Genomic DNA, 22973 nt, shown 5'->3' with positions numbered 1-22973 from the left:
AGGTGTTGATGATGGTTCTGTCAAGTGGCACCTACTCACAAATGACCTGTTTGCCAATGCCCAGTTTAAGTTTTGCCAGACATCAGAGTCATGGTCCAAACATGGACCAAACATTAAGATAGCATTTGACTAAGTTTGTCATTGAGTGGCATGGGTATTATTGAATTCAAGGGGCATCAAGGGGACAAAACTCCAATGGAATGGAGTCATGCCTCACACAAAGAAAGATGGCTATAACCATTAGAGATTAATCAACCCAGCTCCTGGGCGTCACTGTAGGAGTGACTCAGGGCAATGTCCAAGGTCCAACCATCTTCAGTTGCTACATCCATCACCTTCCTTCCATCAAGAAGATCAGAAGTGGGGTTGTTTGCTGATGATTGCACCCAGGTCCAATCCATTCATAACACCTCAGCTAATGAAGCAGTAACATTCACCCAGCAAAAGTGCCAGACAATGATCATTTCATACAAGGGGGATGAGTCTGATACATCTCTCAAAATGCATTATCTTTGGATCGGATTCCCCTTTTGCCATTTTCTCTGGCTGACTGACTAGATCAGCATATCCTCCTAACTGTCAACCACTTAATTCTTGAATCATCTGCAGATTTCTTTATTATGTCCCTCATTAATATACATTACAAAGACCAGTGACAAATTTCTGAGCCCTGTGAAACTCCAAGGTAAATAAACTTCTAGTCACAAAACCATCTATCAGCCATTATCCTAAAACTGAGCCCACCTTTAGAGCTAATTTGCCACTCTCCCCGTGACTCTCATGGGCTTTTCTTTGACTAGACACCACCATGTGTGGTACCTCCAAACAAACCCTTGCTAGAGTCCTTCTTGACGACATCAAGTGTATCCCCCTCATCAACCTTCTTTTCTTTCCTGCTCAAAAAGTTTCAAATAGGTTATCAGAGATAGCTCACTCTTACACCCATAACCTAACCAACCTTGATTAAGCTCTGTGCCTTTCTAACTGAAAATTTATGATCTGACTGTCACGAACCAGCAACAAAAGAAACACACTGAGCATGATTCAGTGTTAAAAAACTATTTTATTAATTACTACTTACGATAATACGTAAATAAAAGTAAAAATGTTAGTATGTTAGAATTCAAAAATGTTTAAACCTCGAACGTTAACCCCAAAACTAAACTCGTCGTGTGTGTGTGTGACAAAGTCCAAAACTCCCAGTTCCGGAATGGTTCTTAAAGTTCAGTTCCGCAAGCCATAAGGTGAAACATGAGCAAGGGCTTCTTCAACAACCACCGTTGTCTGAAGATAAGACGTAGACGTAGAGAAACATAGAGAGAGTAAATACGAAATCCAGATGTTCCACGATGGAACCCACTGACACTCCAGTGTTTACTCTGTAGTGACTTCCTCACCCCGAAAAGCATCCGAATCGTGGTCGTCCACACAAATACCTGTTTCCTTCTACAGGTCAGCAACAAAGTGAACTCCACCGGATTACTTCCAACTTCCATACATGGATTTCAGTGGCAAACACAGTTATTGTTTCTCATCCATCGATAGAGAACACTAGCAGGCTGGTGTCTCTCTCCCTTCTCTCTCTCTCTCCTTCTTCTTCTTCTTCTTCTTCTAACTTCTTCAACAACGTCATTACGTCCTTTATCTTCTATTGACGTAAGCACGCCCCACACACACATACACACACACTCTCTATCTTAAAGAGACTTTCACTGAGTCCGTAATGACTCAGAAATGATTCACATAACTTACTCACCATTGAAGTTAATCTAACCAGTTAATTAATTGGTTTATTTGGACAGGCATGGTAGCGTAGAGGGCAGGCACGGTGGTGTAGTGATTAGCATGATGCTATTACAGCACCGGCGACCCTGGTTCAATTCCTGCCGCTGCCTGTATGGAGTTTGTACGTTCTCCCTGTGTGTCTGCATGGGTTTCCTCTGGGTGCTCCAGTTTCCTCCCATATTCCAAAGACATATGGGTTAGGAAGTTGTGGGCATGATATGTTGACGCCAGAAGCATGGCGACACTTGAGGGCTGCCCCCAGAGCACTCTACGCAAAAGATGCATTTCACTGTGTTTCGATGTACGTGTGACTTATCTTATTATCTTATCTTAATTCCTATTTATTAGAGAATTGCCTGACTTTAATAGTGCTTTTATTCTTAGGGAGATGGGAAACTGAGCATAGATTCAGAAGGGAGAGAAGAAGAACTGGAAATGGAAAGCAGAAACTCAGGGAGAGAGATTGGAAGGCAGAGCAAATGAAGATTGGAAAATAGACAAAAAAAAGGACTGCCGTGCTTAATGCGAGGAGTACAGCAATTAAAGGAAATGAGCAGATGTAGCAAATTAAGTTTCTTGGATAAGATTTTTCCAAATGTAGAGGAGTCCCAAACTAAAAATGTGAGGAAGCTTTTGTTGGCATAAACATAAGCCATGCAGTTCACTCAACCCAGTGGCCTATGGCTGTGTGAAAAGTTCCATGCAATTCTATTACCATGTTAAATAATATGCAACATTCACAGGACTCTCATTGTAAGCATCCACTCAATTGAGGTGCACGGTTGAAGGAGTCTGGCGGAACTACAAAGCAGTGAGATACGATGTCATTGGACAATGTGAGGAGAAAATAATTGATGTAAGCAATCATCAGAAAAGCCATGTATCATTTTACATTATGTGCAGGGGCATAATTTTTGTGCAAGGCAGCATTTCATCTTATTTACATCTTTACCTCATGGATTCACATAAACAGACTAAGACATTATTTACTCATGATCTGCTGGTCTGAACCAAGTGAACACAGTTTGTCAATAAAGCATATTTTAAGAAGTCTGAAACATAAAATTATAAATGTTCTAATCACATTGGAAAGACTTACTTAAACCCCTGTTAAAAAGTAAGAGAAATAAAGTTGCAAGATCTCACAAGTTGAGGTTCTTTAAGCCTCCTCTCAAGGTTTGATGTTATTAAAATGCATTGTTGCCATGGTTATTGGGCCATTGTGATGTGACCATCTGTCCCTTCCATTCCAGAGTGACCATGGTAACCAAAAGTTTGAAGAATAAGGTTGCAGGAAAGTGCACTTTTGTAGAGAGACCACAGGATCTCATTTTGGGCAATTAAAGTTTTGATGGTGCAGTATTAAAGAAAGTGCAGGTTTCTTGACTTTCCTTTATGAATCATTACGACATTTTGTCAAATTTGAAATAATGCTGTGTCCCAGATGGCATTGGTGTGTATGGGAACCGTACACATGACGTTGCTAAATGGTCAGATAGAATTTAAAATATGGCTCCTATTCACCGCTGTAAAAAAAATGTGGATATGAATATACTAACCCATATTCAAAAACAATCAGAGAAACTAAATCACCAAAATAAAAACTACAGGAGAGTTTTAAGAGATATAAAAGCTAGGAATACGGTGACAGGAATAAGCTAATTAGCCCCTTGAGCCTTTTCACCATTTAATATCTTCACTGATCTATGAAGTAATTCCACAGACCTTTTTTCCTCCATATCCCTGCATTTAGTTAGGAAATTTTTCAGATTTAAAACTAACAATGGATTGGCATCAATTGTGTTTTGCGGAAGAGGATTCTGAATTTACACCATCCTCTGCAAGTAGTAGTCTTTACTAATTTAAAATTTAATTATCAACCATACTACAGTTCTAAATTTCCCAGCAAGTGGACAGAGTTTGTATTAATAATTTGTATTCCTCTTCCATCAGGTAGAAGATACAGGAGCCTGAGGGCACATACCACCAGGCTCAAGGACAGCTTCTATCCCGCTGTAATAAGACTATTGAATGGTTCCCTTATGTGATGAGATGGACTCTGACCTCACAGGCTACCTTGTTGTGACCTTGCACCTTATTGTCTACCTGCACTGCACTTCCTCTGTAGCTGTGACACTTTACTCTGTACTGTTATTGTTTTTACCTTACTACCTCAATGCACTCTGCACTAACTCAATGTAACTGCACAGTGTAATGAATTGACCTCTACGATCGGTATGCAAGACAAGTTTTTCACTGTACCTCGGTACAAGTGACAAAAATAAACCAATACCAATATCTATCCTAAATATCAGTTTCCCTTTTAACGTGAAAACTTCATTCAAATCACTGCTTAAACATTCAAGTGGCAATAAATACAACCACCATTTTTGCAATGGAGACACAAGGGACTGCAGATGCTGGATTCTGGAGCAACAAACAATCTGCTGGAGGAACTCAGTGGATTGAGATGCATCAGTGGGAGGAAAGGAATTGTCAGCATTTTGGGTCGAAACTCTGCATCAGGACTCAATTCCTTTCCTCTCACAAATGCTGCTTGACCTGCTGAGTTCCTCCAGCAAATTGCTTGTTACATCATTTTTGCAATCTTTCCTCATATTTAGACTTTGAACCATAGAACCATAGACAACAGCACAGAAAACAGGACATTCAGTCTGTGCTGAAACTTTATTCCGCTAGTCCCATTGACCTGCACCCTGTCCATAACCCTCCAGACCTCTCCCATCCATGTATCTATCCAATTTATTCTTAAAACTTGAGAGTGAGCCCGCATTTACCATGTCAGATGGCAGCTCGTTCCACACTCCCACCACTCTCTGTGTGAAGAAGTTCCCCCTAATGTTCCCCCTAAACCTTTCCCCTTTCACCCTAAAGCCATGTCCTCTCATATTTATCTCTCCTAATCTAGGTGGAAAGAGCCTACTCGCATTTACTCTGTCTATACCCCTCATAATTTTGTAAACCTCTATCAAACCTCCCCTCATTCATCTACGCTCCAAGGAATAAAGTCCTAACCTGTTCAATCTTTCCCTGTAACTCAACTCCTGAAGACCCGGCAACATTCTAGTAAATCTTCTCTGCACTCTTTCAATCTTACTGATATCCTTCCTATAGTTAGGTGACCAGAACTGCACACAATACTCTAAATTTGGCCTCACCAATGTCTTATACAACCTCACCATAACGTCCCAACTCCTATACTCAATACTTTGATTTATGAATGCCAGGATGCCAAAAGTCCAGGTACTATTCTGGTAAGTGTATCTGATATTCCCATGAAGGCCAACATATACTTTCTAAGGTATAGTAGCCAGAAATGCTCATGGTACTCCAGGATCTTGTACAGTTGTAACATAACAGATGCTCACTTGTATTCCAGTCCTCGAGGTTTAAAGTCCAGCATTCTTTTACCCTTTTTAATTATTTTCTCTACCTCTGAATTTTGATGGTTTACATACATGGAATCCCAAATCTCTTTGAACATTTACTGCATCAAGCCATACATTGTTTAGAAAATACAATGCTCTGTCCTTTTTTAAGCCCAAAGTGAATTTGCCTACAGTGAAATCATTTTGCCAATTTTCTGGATTTTCTCAATCAGCTAATATCTCTTTGTTATTTACTACTGCCATTCATACTACTTATACAACTGCCAATCCTTGTGTCATCAGCAAAGTTGGATATGTGGCTTTCTAGCCCATCATCAATGTGATTTATAAAAACGTGAATGGTTATGGATCCAAAACAGATTCTTATACAAATCCTCTTCTGCAAAACACAATTAATGCCCATTCTATTGTCAATTCTTGACTATAAGTCTACTATGTTGTAATTTAGCAAATGCCTTTTGAATATCCTCTGCATTTCCCTTATCTGCCCTCTTTCTGATCTCATCAAAAATCTATCAAGTTCGTCAAACATACCAGCTTTCCCAATCAACCTACACTTGTCCATTGAATGCTAATTCTGCCACCAGTTATTGTTTCAAAAAGTTTCTCCACAACTATGGTTAAACTGGTTATGGTTAATTGCTGGGTGTATCCTTGCACATTTTCTGAACAACAGTGTAACATTTACAATTCTCCAGTCCTCAGACACTACTCATATACCTAGCAATACTTCTAAGCATATGGCCAACGTCTCTGCAGTTTCTGCCCTTCCTTCCCTCAGCAACCTAGGATGTATCCCATTGGGACCAGTTGATTTATCCACTTTAAGTATAACTCAAACTTCTTGCGCTTCATATTTATCAATTTTTAGCCCATACATTATTTTAACTATGTTTAACCATATCTAATATAAAAGAAGAAAATACTGGAAACACTCAGCAGATCAGGCAGCATCTATTTAATTTAGTCACAGCATGGAGTTGTACAGCATATAAATAGGTTCTTCAACCCATTGTATCCAAACCAGACATCATATCCCTCTCCACACTAATCCCAGTTTCTTGCCAACTGATCAATATCGTTCTGTAACCAAAGACTACCCACCTCACCGTCCACATCACCACCACTAATTTTTGAGTCATCCGCAAACTTATCAATCATACTTCCTATATTCACATCCAGATCATTAATATATGTGGAAAAAAACCAACACATTTTCCCAGCATGGATCTTCTCAGTTTAAGACATCTGTGAACAATAACAACAATAACCTGTATTTATACAGGATCCAAGCTTGCTAGATCCAGCCACCACCTGGAATGAGTAGTACACTTATCAGGATCAGGTGTTGTGGGCCATTCAAGCTGAACCTCTCCACCTGGGAGTCAGGTACTAAACCATAGCAAGGCCTCAGTGAAAAGTAGACCTCAGGCAGTCTAGTCCTGAGGCCACACCCCCAGAACACTCTGAAAACCTTTGGCAAGAGGCAAGACTGGGGTGGAGATATGTCAAAACCTGTGAGATTGTTTTTCAGTTGTTAAAGGTCTCTGACATTCAGAGATTTTAAACCAATTATAATTGCTGTTAATGATTAAACATAAACATTGAAAATGTTTAAAAATAATAAAAGAGCACAATGTGCTTTGTTTGGGCAGGAGGAAAGGGTAGAGCAAAAACAGAACGTCCTTTCAGTGTAGCAAAGTCATAAAAAATGGCATACTCAGTTTTTAAAGGTGCCTTTACATGTAGAGTGTGTGTCAGTTTTGCAGAAGATCAAGTCATAGATACATTCTGCTGCAGATGAGTACTTGAATTCGGCAGGCTACAGGAGAAGGCTGGTGGGAATGCACGATGAAATACTTGGTGCATTAACAAGGCTGTCAGAATATGTGTATGCAACATCAGGATGTTTAGAGATGTCAATGCCTGGCACCATTTGGCACAAGAATTTGCGAAGAGCTTGAAGTCCATCCTTTCAAGTGTGGATTTCCAGTAGCAAGTATATAGATCCAACCATGATGCAGAGTCAGGTGACCAATGTCTCTGCTTATGTTGCAGCACGTGCTGACACCACCCAATATCTGTCTGGTGGATTTCTGACTTCTGCCCTGTCAATACAAGCTGCTAGCAAGAAAATTTAGTGTTCAAAGGAGCTTTCAAAATGTGATGGTATTCTGGCAATCCATTCTCCTAACGGATTACTAGGATTCCTCTCATACCAGCCCAGAAGAGTGGCAGTGGCTCCATGGAGTACAAATCAGCTTTCCTTGCATTGCGCCACTGGCATTGCCCTTACTATTGCCCATAAACCAGCCAGCCCACACTTCTGCCACATATTCCAAAATATTGCATTCAGGAATTTGGCCTTCTATTCTGGAGATTGTCCTCTAAGGGCAGCAGTGGTCTTAGTTTCTGAAAGTATGATTGTTTTAACCAGCCATGCTTCTATTCCTGGGGAAACACAGTGTAGGAGCACCGGGACAAGCAAAAGTACTTGGAAAGCAGACACTAGGGGATTGTTCAAGGGTGATTAGTTGGTTTCCACGTCATATGACATGCTTTGATTTATAATTCCCTTTTATTGTTTATAATGTTTTAGCTTTTCCTTTTGCTTTGTGGCCATGGATGCTGTGATGCCCAGCGAAAGGGAGAACGTAAAGCTGTTGGCCCCTGGAGAGCTGATACTGTGATAGCTGTATTACAAAAGGGTGATGGGTTCATGAGCTGGCCAGATAGAAAGGAACTGAATAGGATTCCTTCTTTCCTTCTTCTCCATTCTTCCTTATATCTGCATCCTTCTCCTGTTGGTCTTCAACCACTCACTATGCCACTGACAATGGATGCGTTCAATGAAAGCGATGTTCTGCAACAAAAAGCAGTCCACCAAGAATCCCAAGAGGTGCTTCATCAAATACTGCAGGGCTACTCCTGAGCAGTCTAAGCAACAAAAATACTCATCTGTTTGGTCTGTATAATTATTTGCAAAAGGAGTATTCATTTCTGTTTGTAATATATTTTAATGAATCCACTCTCCCAAAGGAAATATTCATTGAGTTTACCCTTTTGAAAAATTCAGATTAGTGTCTAATTATGATTTGATTTTATAATAATTACCCAAACAGGGATATTACCTGATTGTTATGTCAGCCACATTAGCCAGTGTTGAGATAAGTGATTTTAATAAGAGAATTCAATCTGTTCTCAAGTCTAAACTGCTGCCAAAATCAGGCAGTGTATGCCAGAAAGGAATCTGCTGGAGCCATCTCTCATTACATCACTATGTTTTTTTTAAATTGTCTGAGATAAATTCAGCACGTGTATCCTTCCTGAAATAAAGGTTCAATCATTGTACCAAATACTCCTTCAAAATAACCTCAATAATTCCACCACCCTGTATTTCCTTCCAGATCATTTTGTCTTTCAAGGACTAGGTAGGCCTTTCTCTTTCACAATGTAGTTGTTGATGAGCACATTAATATTTTAGATTGTGGATAGTGGTATATTTAGTATCCAATCTCGCCCTTTCTGTTAGTCAGTTCTCTGTCATTATGCAACAAAGCTAATTGAACCTGCAGTTCTTCAATCCTGTTTAATAAGTTTTGTTTGTTTGCATACATAGATGTAAGGCTTCTTGTATACTTTCTCTTAGTCTTGGTCTAGCTAAAATGTGCCATTCCTGGATACAAGGTGCTCAATAAACACAGAGAAGGGAAGAAATGATATGTTGTGGGGTTGGCAGTGTTAATTATGGTATGTACAGTTTAGGAAATTGTGGGCATGCTATGTTGGCGCCAGAAGCGTGGTGACACTTGCGGGCTCCCCCCAGGACACTCTACACAAAAGATGCATTTCACTGTGTGTTTTGATGTACATGTGACTAATAAAGATATTTTATCTTACTGCTGCAGAGAAAGAATGTCCTGGAATAGTCATGGGCAGAATTTAGTTGGTTAGTAATATGGACTGGGATAGTAATAATATATGGTGCAAAGAGGGGTAGGAATAATTGATGCTTGATCAGAAGAGCTTTGTTGATCATAACATTTGCCCCATTTTGAAGAATTTTTGGACATAGTTCAGGGAATGAGGTGGGCCAAAAGGAACAAGTTATCAGTGGGGAGAGCAATGATCTTGTATCCTAAGTTTTGATTAGCTATGGAAAAGAATAAGATATGATGGGGCGGCACGGTAGTGTAGCGGTTAGTGTAACGCTATTACAGTGCCAGCGACCCGGGTTCAATTCCCGCCGCTGTCTGTAAGGAGTTTGTATGTTCTCCCCGTGCCTGCGTGGGTTTCCTCCAGGTGTTCTGGTTTCCTCCCACATTCCAAAGACGTACAGATTAGGAGCTGTGGGCATGCTATGTTGGTGCCGGAGGCATGGCAACACTTGTGGGCTGCCCCCAGCACATTCTCAGTAACACAAAAAGATGCATTTCACTGTGTGTTTCGATGTACATGTGACTAATAAATAAATCTTATATATTAATAAATATCTTAATAATACTCATAAATAAATATCTTATACAGAGTTAAGATAAATGAGAATTTAAGCTGCTCTTTACTTTGTTCTTGAAGTTACAGCAAAGGAAGATGTAGTTGAGGCACTGAATGGGGTAGAAAATGGTAAAGAAGGGTCCCAGTAAGGCTAACATTTAATATCACTAAATCACTCAGTCTAGATGGGATAGATCCTCAATAAAAATAGCAAATGCTGGAGTACTCACATGTAACGCAGCATCTGTGGAGGGAGAAACAGAGTTGACATTTCAGACCACTGTCTGAGATTTAACAAGACTACTCGCAATCTCAGCATGCTGAACAACCCTGATAAGTACGTTTTCAATTACACCACTTAGAAAACTTCACTTGCACCCAAGCAAAAATCAACAAAACTGTAGATGCTTGAAATCTAAAAAAAGCAGAAAATGCTGAAAATACTCAGCAGGCCACGCAGCATTTGTGGGATGAGAAACAGGGTTAATATTTCAGGTCAACCTGAAACTTTAACTCTGTTTCTCTTCCCACAAATGTGGCCTGAGTTGCTGCATATTTCCAGCATTTTCCATTTTTATTCACTCGCATCCATCGCTGCCTTAGTCAATCAAGTGCTGAAACTCTCATTCATGCCTCTGTCACCTCCAAAGTTAACAGTTCCAATACTGCACTGGCCCATTGCCCACCTATAGACTTCGGCTGATCTAGAAATCTACAATCCACATCCCAACTGCTCCAAGTTCCCCTTGCACAACACACTTGGCCTTGTGACCTACATTGGCTGCCAGTTCCTCAACATTATTGATTTAAAATCCTCATTCCTGTCTTTAAATCTCTTCATGGCCTTGCTCTCTCCCTATGTCTGGAATTTCCTTCAGCCCTACAGCACCCTCAAAAAAATTCCATTCCTCTGACACTGGCCTCATGGGGGCTTTCTCTCCCTTCATTGCACTTTTGACAACAGTGCCTTAAGCACTGGAACCCCTTCTCCAACCCCTTCAGCTCCCGATCTCCCCCTCCTCCTTTAAAACCATTAAACTCATCTTTTTTAACTCAGCTTTTGACATGGCTCTTAATATCTCAATCTTTGCCTTAACAATCATTTTTTACATTAATCATATTGGTGTTGCTAAGGTGGTTAGTTGGGTGGAGATTGGAGTTCCTGCAGATATGAATTTTAGCTACAGACTCTTTTCATCTTAGCTGGCAGACAACCTTAAATAAAAACAGATAAGACTGCATAAAGTCAGTTGGCATTTGTGGAGCAAATAGGAAATATAGTACTATGTATTGAATGATGTATGAGGGTCAGACGTTTTGATGGACCACAGCAGGGGGAGAAGATTTCAATGAAATGATACTTAGATTGTCTGGAAGATCATCTCAGACAGATGATGGAAAGAGGCAAAAAGGGTGTGATTAGCTGAAGTAGTCACAAGCATAACATAAGCAATGTGAGAAAATGGGAGAACTTGCAAGCACAGAAAGCATGCAAATTAGGTTTAAAATTGGAAATAAAGAACTTGCACATCCTAATGATGTCCTAATTTGATCAAAGTACCACAAATAACAGCAAAATAATGATCTAATTTGGTGCTGCTTGATGAGGGGTAAATATTGCCCAAGATGTTGGGCAGAAGATCTGGGGCAGCTCCTTTTTATTCATAGAGTTAAATACAAGAGCAGGGAAGTTATGCTCCAACTGAGAGGGTACAGAGGAGCGTCACCAGGATGTTGCCTGGGATGGAGCATTTCAGTTATGAGGAGAGACTGGAGATGCTGGGTCTGTTTTCCCTAGAGTGGAGGAGGTTAAGAGGGGACATGGTTGAGGTGTATAAAGTTATGAGGCTTATGGATAGGGTAGACTGCAGGAAACTATTCCCAATATCAAAGGTAGCTAAAACTAGAGGACATAGATTTAGGGTAAGAGGCAAGAGATGTAGAAGGGATCTAAGGGGGACCTTTTCACTCAGAGAGTGGTGAACACCTGGAACACACTGCATGAGAGAATGGTGGAAGCAGAATCACTCACAGCATTTAAGAAGTGTCTAGATGAATTACTTTGGTATAGAGGACTATGGGCCAAGTGTTGGAAGTGGGATTAATTATGGCTGGGTCCCCACTGGTCAGTATGAACGGGATGGGCTGAGTGGCCTGTTTCCATGCTGTATGATTCTTTGAATCTATGAAGACAGTGGAGCAGAGAATGCTGGCAGGCACATGTGAATTTTTGCTTCTTCTTTTTATCCTAGACATACTTGGTAATATTTCACTTAAAATTGTAGGATCGAAATTCTCAAGCAGTGTGGTTCCATGTTGTAAAAATCTAAAACACCTAAATTTAACCTTTCTAAACTAACTTATTGCATTGGTGCTGCTTTAAGTAGACAACTTGCTGGAGTCAAAAAAGAGAGAATATCAGAGGAATAGTTATCCTGTAATTAGTCTTATGGATTTGCAGCTCAGTTTCACTGCCTTTTAGCTGCAGGAGATGTGGAGAGCTGATAATTAGGGCTACACAAAAATGACACTTAGAACCTGGGTGAGAAACAGAGCTTGGAGACACAAGAGAAATCAGATGCTGGAATCTGGAGCAACAAAGGGTTTCAGTCCAGATGAAGGGTCTGGACCCAAAACATCAACTGTCCATTTCCCTCCACAGATGCTGCCTGACCCAATGAGTTTCTCCAGCATTTTGTTTGTTGCTCAAGAGACAGAGCTTCCTTGAGCAGTGCATGAGTTTACTTCTCAAGGTCATTCATTGAAATTAATTTTATAGAACCTGTGCTCCAAAACCCAAGAAGGGTTGTTATCCTCTTAAGGGTTTTGGAAGAACTGAAATGACAACATTGATTGCCAAAAAAGATTCTTACAGCAAACTTTTATGTCCAGTCAGGAATTTGGATGTACATCTTACATTGTTGTACCATCGTTTGCCTTTTTGATTAAAGGTGATAATGACAAAGGAACTAAGCTTCCAATAGCACCTTAAATGCAGATATCGAGCAAACCATTAGCTCCTGGGTGTGTTTACAGCTCTGTATCAGAAGGCAAGTGATTTGGACATTTGGACTGGCTTTGCATTCTAGGTTGACATCCAGCGGGATTTACAACTCTGGTGTGTGTGGATGGCTAACTCTCATCATATGGTTTATGGGACCACATAATACGAATTATCCTACCAACTGTTACAATAATGATTTTTATCATGGAAGGGGCATTCATGCCACAGCTTCTTAGACATTAATCAGCCTGTGCACATTTCCACTATTCTGCAAGGGAAAAGTTGAAGATACATAAAAGAATTTAAAGATATTATAAAATTAAGTAGCTTGCAAATCTAATATGTACAGACACCAATCAAAATAATGCATTGCCTTTTGAAAGACTTATCTGAATTATTGAACAAAATTACTTTATTGAATTACAACAGATAAATGTCACAGTCTCTTACATCATGTAATCATGAACTGTGTATTTTAATCTGTCTTCGCTTTCAATGAATGAACAATTTACAGAGCTTTACCGAACTTTCACTGCATAATTTATATGCTCCTCTGTTCAAGCCATCTGGTGATTTTTTTCTTTGCATTCACTGCAGGAATCACAAAACCACACAGGTTATATTGTAAATCCAGGAATTTTCTGTGGCAGGTGATCCCAAACAAAAAAGAATGTAGGTTTAACATGTACCAATTGTACCTAAAATGTAATTGAAAAGGAACTTCAAGAAAAAAAAATCAACCAGTAAAATGTTGGCCAAGATCATGCTGAACTACAGCTGATGGGTACCTAGAAAATTGTCAGCTAACAGCATCCCTGGACAGCACATTCCTGACTTCCACATCTGTACATTGCCACGAGGAAGTCAGGAAGGCACTGACACATCTGATCACAGCAATAAGTCTGAGGACGGAGCTCAGAGCTCAGAGCTGAGGGAGCAGATACAGTTCTGTGTAACCCTTTACCTTTATGCCATCCATGTAGATCAACCCTATTGACCAAATGGGTTGAAAAGGTCTATGCAAGTAATTTACTTAAGATTAATGTTTTTAATTAATGTTTATTAGTTAAGTATATTTAAAGATTTTTTAAATTTTAAATCTGTCATATTTTGAAAAGCCTTTCATTATCAGAAGAATTTAAAAGTTGTCTAAAAGTCATCAAGGCAGTGTGGGGGGTTTGGTAGATGACCTTTGTGAACCATTTCACTTCATGGAACAGCTGCAGCAGTGAGGCCTGCAGCTTAATTTAAACTGTGAGGCTTCCAAAGGTTAGTGTATTTGTGGCAATAACAAGGGGAGAGCATAAGGCCTGGGTTAGATTGAACACAATATGGCCCTTCACAAAGTTCTCTAATGTCAAGAGACTGCATTTTTTAAAAACAATGTTCTGAACTTCTGTTGCATTGTGACACAGTTGTGATTCTGGTATAATCCACTTATTTCTAAGCTACAGCGGTTACAGTTTGTGGGAACCTATTGCGCAGATGTTGACTGCCATATTTAACTACATTATATATAGCCTATACTTCAAACATTGGTTATGAATTACAGTAATAAATCATGATCAAATCCCTTTCACAGGTCATTTATCTCCTTTCTGAATACAGGGTATTGTAAGCACATTTTTGGCTTGTGTTCCCTCATGCAAGGCAAGAGGAATAACACCTCAAATGTAATAAATTGGTGTGGTGCGGAATAGTCACAGGGCATGAAAAGTTCTACAGAAATGCAATGTTATAGTTGATAGAAATTTGTCCTTTTAATCATCCTGAATGCACTATCTCCCATACCTCAATATTATTAATCATTTCTGCACAAGTATAATCATGTAAATAAAACAAAAAATACTAGAATTGCTCAGCAAATCAGGCAGCATCTATGGGGAGAAAAAATGTAAAACAACAACTCTGTTTCTCTCCCATAGATACTGCCTGCTCTGCTGAGCATTTGTTGCATTTTCTGTTTTCATTTCAGATTTACACATTGGCAGTATTTTTCTTTTGGAGTATAATCACATATTAAGAATTGAAACAGATGAGAGTTACTTTAGAAGTTTTAGGACTCTTCACACAAATCTGTGAACACCTTTGGGCTTTCTTTAAATTAAAGATATTGTGCAAGTATGAATTTCTTATTAAATATAAAACAGCCTGCAATTGAATAGCCCTTTAAATGTAGAAAAATATCCTAGAATGTTCATAGGAGTTTGTATCAAACAAAATTTGACACCCAGAGCTAGAACTTAATCTGTACTATTTTTCTCCATTAAATTGGTATTGCATGTCTCCTTAATGCTGCTTTAAGAAACTTTAGAAGGTCATAATATTGCAGAATACCATTTAAAAACAGTGTTGCCATGTTTACTCATGTACTGCCACACTGATTCAGAAACAGTGAGTACTACTGAAAAGCTCCCAGCACATAGGCACATAACTGTGATCACATTGCTGGCCCTTAAGGTCACAAATGTCAAACACCACCAGCACTTTTCCAACTACTGGACAGTGTTGTTTACTTCCACAAGGCTGGTTTGGTGAGGGTAGGGAGGGCAAACACAGCTTTAGTGAAAGGGAGTTGCTGTACAATCTACTCTTCTATGACTTCACCTGCAGGAGGGATATCCTCCATTCAAAGGCCACAGGGAACACAAGCCAAAAATGTGCTTACAATACCCTGTATTCAGAAAGGAGATAAATGATCTGTGAAAGGGATTTGATCATGATTTATTACTGTAATTCATAACCAATGTTTGAAGTATAGGCTATATATAATGTAGTTAAATATGGCAGTCAACATCTGCGCAACCAGTGTCAATAAAAATATTATGAGCTCACTGAGCTGGTCAAGATGAGTCCTCACAACTCAAGGTTCCATTACTTCTAGAGATCTTGACTTCACCTCCATTCACACTCTGTTAGGACATTTCCTTGCAGCACACTCACTCACTTCTGCCTCCCTGCGTCTTTCCCTTGTCACTTCCTCGCTGTTCTGCAGGTCTCTCTCTCTCCCTTTCTCTTTTCTTGCTACTCTCCATGTGCCTCTATCTCTCTGCTGAGGCACCTGCCTTACCCTCTCTCCCTGTTAACCCTGTCCCTTCTCCTTGTCTAGCAATGTCCCATCTCCCCCTCTTCATGTCTCTCTCCCACCTTCTTCTTTACTCTTGGACTTGCTCCTACCAGTGAGGTCTCAAGACCTGTTTAGATTGAAACCAAGTGTAAATAGAACAAGAAAAGGGGGCAGGAGTCATAGAGTCATGGTCATAGAATTGTACAGCACAGAAATAGCCCCTTCAGCCCACAATGTTCTGTATTCAGTCTGACAATGCACTCACCATCTCAGCGTGCATTCACATCAGACATCATGAAACATCCTAATACTGTATCGGTCTTTATCAGGGTCCTCTGTGATAGTGTGGGTGTGTGGACCTCGCTTCTGATTTGTTCTGTCTGTTCCAGACTGCAGTCTGCTTGTGCCTGGTTGTATCTCTCAGTGAGAAGCCTCCCTCTAACCCAATCTGCTGGTCCCTCACATACCAATCTCTGAGGCAGTGCTGCACCTACAATGGCACATCATCATCCTCTTTCAACTCTCCATGCTCCCCATCTTCCTCTTCTGTGGCCTCTCCTGATACCCTGCAAAGACAAAACAGAAAGCAGCTGCACTTGCAAGCTGTTGGAAGAAATACATTTGTGGTGATACAGCAGCATAAATGTAATTAGGGTGTCAACCACTGAATAATTCAAAGGAGAGGTAGTAATCACAATGAAACATTGTAAGTAATCATCCCTAGAAGACTGCATAAGACATTTGCAGTAGAGGTGGCTTGGGAGTTTATAGCTCTTTTGCTTTTGAGTCATTTGGTCATCTCCTCCATTGGCATGAGGTCCTGCACTCACACCGATGTGGGAAGTCTTCATCCTATTCCTTGGGTTCTTTGCTTCAATGAAGATGAAGAACATTAAATTTTTTATTTCATTTAAGAAACAGTGATCATAACATCATAAGATTTGGGTTTGCTATAGGAAAATGGAAGGAGCAATTCAAAGTAAAAATAATTAATTAGAGGAAGGCCAATTTGTTGACAAAGCTGCAGCATAACAATGGGCTGCCTTTGAGGAAGAGACGTTTCAGGTGCAGTTGAGGCATATTCCGTTGAGGGGCAAAGGAGGAACAAACAAATCAGGAGCTCTCTGGATAACAGAAGAGATACAGACGATGGCGAAGAAATAAAAGACTCCTTATGACATGTCAGATTGAAAATACCAGTGAGAAGCAGGCTGATTGCAAAAAAGAGAAGTATAAAATACAATAAGGCAAAGAGAGCATATGAGAAACGACTTGCTGCCAACATACATGCATATCCAAAAGCATTTTAAAAGCATATAAATAGTAAAAGAGTAACCCATGGAAGAATTAGGCCTGTTTTGGACAAAAATGGGCACATGGATAATGAAGGAACTGTTAAGGGACTAAATGAGTACATTGCATCCATCTTCATCAGGAAGGAGGGTACTTCAACATTACGGTGAAGGTGGAAACAGCTGCAAACCAGAGGAAGTGATCATCTGTTGACCATTATACGAAGTGTCATTAATGAAGTAATGGCTGTTAATGGAGCTGAAGATATTGAATTTGAAGGAACCTGATCCACCTTCTTTCAAATTACTTCTCGCTCTTCTGATTTAAAAACTGCTGATGGTATAACTATCCATTTCTTACTTTCTGCTCAATTCTCTACCTGATCTAGAAACACACTGTCACTCCAATTCGTTCATAGTTACCAGCTCAGAAACTGCTTCTACCTTATCCCCAGAGCAAAGCACACAATAAAAATAGTGCCAGCTCATTAAATGCTGAAGTCAAACATTTTTTCAACTGGAGAGGATTCAGCTGATGACCTCTATCTTCTATAGGCCAGGCAACAGAAAATTGATGGGTATGCACAGGTAAATGTGATGCACAGAGAAGCCTGTCAGAAAGCCTTCCTTTAATGTTAATGGACAGCCAAAGAGTTTGACACCGAGATGGCCTACAGCTTGCAGCCCATCCTTTCCACTACCGAATATGTAACCAGCTCCATCAGCTCACCTGGAGAGTCAACCATAATGCAGAATCAGATATTTCAGTGCAATAGCAGCCATCCCACATACAACAGCTACAATGGATGCCCAGACTGGTCACCTACCTCAGCTTTCTGACGTGGAAGTTCAGCCTGATGTAATTATGATTCTAGAAGGTATGGAAAGGGTCCCCCAGAACAGGCCAGGTATCAGAATCATTGTTTTAGAAGCCCACTGTTCAACTTCATCAGATTTCTCGTGGCCGTGCATTTCACTGCAGGCTTACTGTGCATGTAGGCATGGGATTTGCACCAGAGTTATGAGCCAAGCCATTGGTGGATAACCCTTGTTGCCCAGTAGCCATCCAATAGTTTGTTGTCACAAAACCACTCTGCAGGACACTCTGAAGTGGTAATTCTGTTTCTCGTTTCACAGAAACTATTTTACCTGCTGAGTGTTTCTAGCATTTTCTGCTTTTGTTTCGGATTTCCAGCATCTGCAGTTCTTTGATTTATATCTATGATTTATTGTGGTGATTGAAATACAGAGAAGTGCTGCAAGTATTGTGATTGCTTGAGGATACCAGACATTGACCTACATGATATGCTGCCTGTGGTCAATCACCAGCTGTGCTCGAGGGATTGGCATCCCCTTGGTTCAGGTAATGAGAGAATAGATATAGAGTGTCTACAAAGTCAGATATGTGCAGTCAATGACATTCTGCATCATGAGAAAGTCTGCATTCCTTACAAACGCTGGTGTTAACACCACCTGTTTGCCTCTGGCAAGAGAGAAGGAGATGATTTTTCTCCTTTTGCATTTAGTAAGTCTCAGTGACCTTCTTTAGGCAGCTATGCCTTACAAACTAAAAGATGAGGCTTAGCAATCTACTCAAATATAAAATGAAAATTCGTCCTGAACTTCACATGACCACAAATAATCCAAACTCAAACTGGGCCCAAGGATTTATATTTCTTATACCCAACCTGAACCAGCACATATCATCAGGTCCCACCAGTCCTGGATTGGGTTGCTAGGGTCTACAGTGAAGAAATACATTGAAAAATTAAGAACTGCTTCCTATGTTACTTGCACACATAAGAACTTGAGAAACAGGAACAGGAGCAGGCCAATCAGCTCCTTGAATCTGCTCCACCTTTCAATTAAATCATGGCTGATCCTGTATTGGCCTTGACACCAGTTTCCTGCTCTCTCCTCTTGTAGTTCAAAGGAGTCTTGGGTATTTGAAGACAGTTAGCCCTATCGCATCCCACAGTCCTGAGCCTTTAGTGATAAACAGTCAGCCCGGGTCATTCCAACACAAGCCCGAGGATTTATAATTCTTTTTGATCCCTGACTCAGCTGAACCCGACACATTTCATCAGATCATGCCAGGCATAGAAGCTGTTAGGAAGGCTCCAATGTGCCTCATATTTCCACAGCAGCTTAGAAGGCATTTGACTCAAAGAGGAGCAAAACCACTGTTAGTCTTCTCGATAGTCATAGACAATGTAGTCTTTTCCTTACTGTGAAGCTGTGTCTGTAAAGATGACACATTTCAGTGAAAGCCCCTTCGGTGAAGCCTAGGAATCTGCAGCTTTGGTCATTACTGAAGTCAGATAGAAGAATGTTCCCTGAACATCCTCTGGGTATTCCCTTCCCCTTCTTCTCGCTCTCCCCCTTCCAGATGTATGTCCTGCTTTGCATTCTTCATTGGCCTACATGTTACACAGAGTCAGGGATAATATATCAGTATCTCTAATTGTCACGCAAACTATTTGGCTTGTTAGGCAATTTGCAATAAACCACTTTGTGTGGGTCTGATGGCACAAATAGTCCAGACTGGATAATTAAAAAGCAGAAGAACTGCAGATGCTGGAAATCTGAAAATAGAACAGAAAATGCAAAAGTACTCAGCACAGCAGGCGGTATCAGTGAGAACAGAAACAGAGTCAACATTTTGGGTAAATGACCCTTCTTGATCTTGATCATTGGTCACCTCCCTGAAATATTAACTCTGTTTCTGTCCCCACAGGGGCCACCTGGCCTATTGAGTTCTTCCAGAATTTTCTGTTTTTGGACTGCTTAATGATGGCAGCTTTCTTTGCCTGAAAGACATTAATGAAATTGACAGGATTTTAATAACAGTCCAGTAGTTTCATGGTCATAATTATGGATGCCTACTGTTTAATTCTGACTCATTTAATTACTTTAATTTAAATCTGCCAGCTGCCCTGGTGAGATTCAAACTCATCTATGAATCAACAGTTCAGGCTTCTGGATACCAGACTAATAACTTAATTATTACGCTACCATACCTCTTGGTTTACAAGGGGATGCCCTCTCAAATAGATGTAAAAGATTGCATCCCATTATTTCAAAGAGCAGGTCAGTTATCCTTGGTGCATTAGCTAATATTTATCCTTCATTCAACTTTGCTCAGGTGGATTACCTGATCATTATCTGCTACTGTGGAAGCTTGACGTTCACAAATTAGTTAACATATTTCCTACATTACAACAATAAATTCACTTCAAAATAGTTTATTGCTGATTGTTAAACTTTGGAAATATTTACCCTAGAAGTCCAAAGATGCTCAATGATTATATTCAAGACTGGAATTGATTTTTGGTGAAAGAATCAAAGGATATAGTGGCTGTGTATGAATGCTTTTGAGCTAATGAATTGACCATGACCTTATGGAATGACAGAACAGGTTCAAGACACCTTAAGGCCATCTGCTGCTTCTAATTCTTATTTCTCTTTTCTCTCCCTCATTTTTTCCCTTTATGCTCCCTATAACATTGAACTCACTTACTCTATTTTACACTCTCTTCATAGTCCACTGCTGTTAATTTCATAATCTTTCAAACTGATTAGTTATGGGAATGCTTGTCAATATCAGCTCACACTTTCAGCATAGTTCCATTCTAAAAAATTAGCAAACTGAACAAGCTTATGCAAGTCTAATTATCAGCAGATCTCCTTCAGATGCTCTGCTGAACTAAAATTTCACCCATAATACGTTTTCCTTCCATGAATTACAGTATACAGTGGCAAAATTATGCGAGTCATATACTTAAGAGTTTCAGAACAGAATGTGATGCAACATGTGATATCTCCTGTTTCAAATCATGAAATTTCCATGTTATATATTTTTAACTAAATTGCAGCAGGGACTGGCTGTTGGTACCCGTGGCTTTCAAGTTACATTCCATCAAATCTGTAATTATTGCTGATTTCTGAAATTTTAAGTATTGGCATCATGGTCAGTGCAGATATAGGGGACCGAAGGACCTGCTCCTGTGCTGTACTGTTCCAGGTTCTACTGCCATGCTTGCACTTCCTTCTTGATGACTGGACTGCACAACTTTAGGTCTCTTCACATCATTGGTCCAAACTTGGAAATGTGCTGAACTGCAGAGATGTAGTGAAAGTGACTGCCTTTTGCATTAAAACAATATTTGACTTAATGTGGCATATAATACAGAAGTTTGAAGGATTGAGTGATGTACCCTCCAAAGGATGGCTGGACTCTTATTTGGTGCAATGGAAAATGCTTGCTATTGTTGAAGGCCAATCATCTCCAGCTCAGGATATAATTACAGGAATTTCTCCAGGAAATAGCCCAACATCAAGGTATCTTCATCTGCTTCAGCAATGAATTTCCTGCCAACATAAGGCCTGAACTGGGAAGAGAAAGGGAAGCAAATTTGTGGGAAGAGATCCAAAGCACTCCTCCGTCACACATTATTCCGACATGTACATATTTCACCAATTCTCTATTGGTGTTATATCAAAATCCTAAAGAATCCTGGGAGGACCACAATCACAATACTGACTGTAGGTGTTCAAGGAGGTGGCCAACCTCCATCTTCTCTGGAGTAGTTGTCAGTCCCATTAACATCACTTCCACATCCTGACAATGAACATGGCCAATTTAATACTTCAGAAGAAAATACCAGAGTTAGGATAATATTTAGATTAGTGCTCAGCCAACAATCAAGCTAATGGAGTAAACATTGGCAACTATATAACACAAAACTGGCAAACCATTCCCAATATCTAACATTCATTAGAGCTAATGGTCTAAAATCTAAATAATGCAGCATGAGTTTGTCAGGACAAAAACAGTCGCTCAAGGATCCAATATTTTGCAATGTATGCACAAGCCTCCTGTGATAAGTTCATGCCACACCAACATACCATGGGGAGCCTCCTGAAAAATAGCGTTACCCCCATTGCCTATGTAGGCTGAAGGCCCATTTCCTTCAGATCCATGTAGTCAGTTTTCTCAGCTGGCAATCAGCTAAATTAGTAGTCTTCAATTAGGCTGTCACCAAAATGGATCATAAAAAAATGTTTGAATAAGATAAGGCTTTAGTCAGCCACAGCTAGCAACCCTCAATGCCTGGGTTAATAAAGTTTATATATACTTATGTGATATAGATTAAAGTGACATATATTTATGATCTAAACTTGGTGTTATGTATCAGCAACAATAGAAACACACCGAGTCATGTACAAGTGTTAAAAACCATTTTATTAATAACTACTTGTAATGATAAGAAAAGTGAAAATGTTAGATATCAAATATAATCCCCAAAACTAAACTCAAAGTGTGGGTGTGGCAAATTCCCAAACTCCCAGTCTAGGAATAATTTTCAAAGTTCAGTTCAGCAAGTCATAAGGTGAAACGTGAGCAAAGGCTTTTGCAAAACCACCGTTGACTGAAGACAAAATGTAGAGAGAGAATATAGAGAGAAATTATGAAATCTAAATGTTCCACGATGGAACCCATATGACACCTCAGTCACTGATGATCTCCATTGCTTTGTTCCGAAGTATCTGCCACCCCGAAAGGCAATCGAGATGTGGCCGTCCACAGAAATACCTGTTTCCCTCTACAGGTTAATGACAAAGTGGACTCCACTTGTTTGCTCCAAAAATCCATACATGGATTGTAGTGACAGACACAGTTACTGTTCTTCATCCAGCGATACAGAGACCAGCGGTCAGTGTCTCTCTCTCTTCCGACTCACTGAGCAAAACCGTCAGCACATTGTAACCTTGCTGTCGTGACGACACCACACACACACCACTACTCTACTGTCCATATCTTAAAGGGACATTTACCAAATAGCAACCTGATCTGTAACATTGGGTATAAAAGATACAATTTCAAAGTTTGCAGATGACACAAAATTCAGATCAATAGT

The 22973-nt window shown here is 40.0% G+C and overlaps 1 protein-coding gene across 1 annotated transcript in view; it reads right to left on the bottom strand.

The window, feature by feature from the left end:
* LOC127579627 (coiled-coil domain-containing protein 63-like) overlaps positions 1-22973 on the bottom strand; it is a 67595-nt gene that overhangs the window by 42364 nt on the left and 2258 nt on the right. Inside the window, exon 2 of the mRNA XM_052032517.1 lies at positions 16255-16326. Coding sequence (XP_051888477.1) covers positions 16255-16326 — 72 coding nt within the window. The remainder of the gene's footprint in view (positions 1-16254; positions 16327-22973) is intronic.

Source organism: Pristis pectinata, chromosome 17, assembly GCF_009764475.1.
Source record: "Pristis pectinata isolate sPriPec2 chromosome 17, sPriPec2.1.pri, whole genome shotgun sequence".
Taxonomy (NCBI): Eukaryota; Metazoa; Chordata; class Chondrichthyes; order Rhinopristiformes; family Pristidae; genus Pristis; species Pristis pectinata.
The sequence above is the reverse complement of the archived record's forward strand: the minus strand, read 5'-3'. Positions and strand labels throughout refer to the sequence as shown.